The 1,028-nt window shown below is 40.7% G+C and overlaps 1 protein-coding gene across 1 annotated transcript in view; it reads left to right on the top strand.

Annotated features, from left to right (window-relative positions):
• The window catches only part of tnpo3 (transportin 3), a 14,662-nt gene that overhangs the window by 1,536 nt on the left and 12,098 nt on the right, over window positions 1-1,028 (top strand). Inside the window, 1 exon segment of the mRNA XM_034864069.1 lies at window positions 656-774. Coding sequence (XP_034719960.1) covers window positions 656-774 — 119 coding nt within the window.

The following is a 1,028-nucleotide window of genomic DNA, read 5'->3' as shown; positions in this document are numbered from 1 at the left end:
GAGAGAGAGAGACAGAGACAGACAGAGAGACGCTGGTGAGGGACACGTGGAAGAGAAATGTACAAAATGTAAACTCAACCAATAATGCTAATGTTTCTTTATGATATGTGCCACTCGTTACTATGGCTACCGAATTCTGGACTGTGACACACACACCTTTCTGCGCTTCGTTTTGTGGCGGGTTGCAACAATAAAATTTACCTAAAACTTAATCGCAATTCAATATTTATTCGCCAAATAATGTTTCAATCAACATTGACAAAATGTTCTAATGAAGTAACAAAACTTTTGAGATACGTTAAACACAATCAGTTACCTTTTATTCTAATTGTCTTTTAATAAAAATATAATTATAAAGTGGTAATTTCAAAATAAAGTTGCATCTTGACGATAATGTCATTTATAATAAGTGAATGAATCCAGATCTTCTGCTGAGTCATGCTGCTGTTACTTTAACTGCAGATTCATGTTTCACAGCCTGGCAGCAGCACTTCCTCGTGTGTGTGTGTGTGTGTGTGTGTGTGTGTGTGTGTGTGTGTGTCCCAATGCAGCAACAGGAAGTCTTTTCTAACCTGTTTGTTGCATCATCTTGCGCAGGAAAGTTCCTACAGCAGCAAGTTAACGGTTTCTATGTGATTGGTTGGCTGCGTTCTTATTTCTCCAGTGAATAAAGTCTTCTGTGTTGATTTGTGTCCTCAGCTGGCTTTAGCCATCGCAGATCTCGCTCTCCAGATGGCCTCGTGGAAAGGATGTGTTCACACGCTCATAGAAAAGTAAGAATTCACACAACTAGTGAAAACTTGTTGCATGACGAGAGGAGACACTAAGAAGACCGGAACTACAAATATGGCCGCTGCATCAGTCAGAAATGGTTACATCGTCATGTCCTTCATTCTTGTCCTTCATTTATGTAGAGGAAAACAAGAATTTAGGGGTGACTTCCATGTGTAGGGGTTACATACACCAACCACTGGAGTTGGAGTGGGGGTTACATACACCAACCACTGGAGTCGGAGTGGGGGTTACAT

Source organism: Etheostoma cragini, chromosome 23, assembly GCF_013103735.1.
Source record: "Etheostoma cragini isolate CJK2018 chromosome 23, CSU_Ecrag_1.0, whole genome shotgun sequence".
Classification (NCBI taxonomy): domain Eukaryota; kingdom Metazoa; phylum Chordata; class Actinopteri; order Perciformes; family Percidae; genus Etheostoma; species Etheostoma cragini.
The sequence above is the reverse complement of the archived record's forward strand: the minus strand, read 5'-3'. Positions and strand labels throughout refer to the sequence as shown.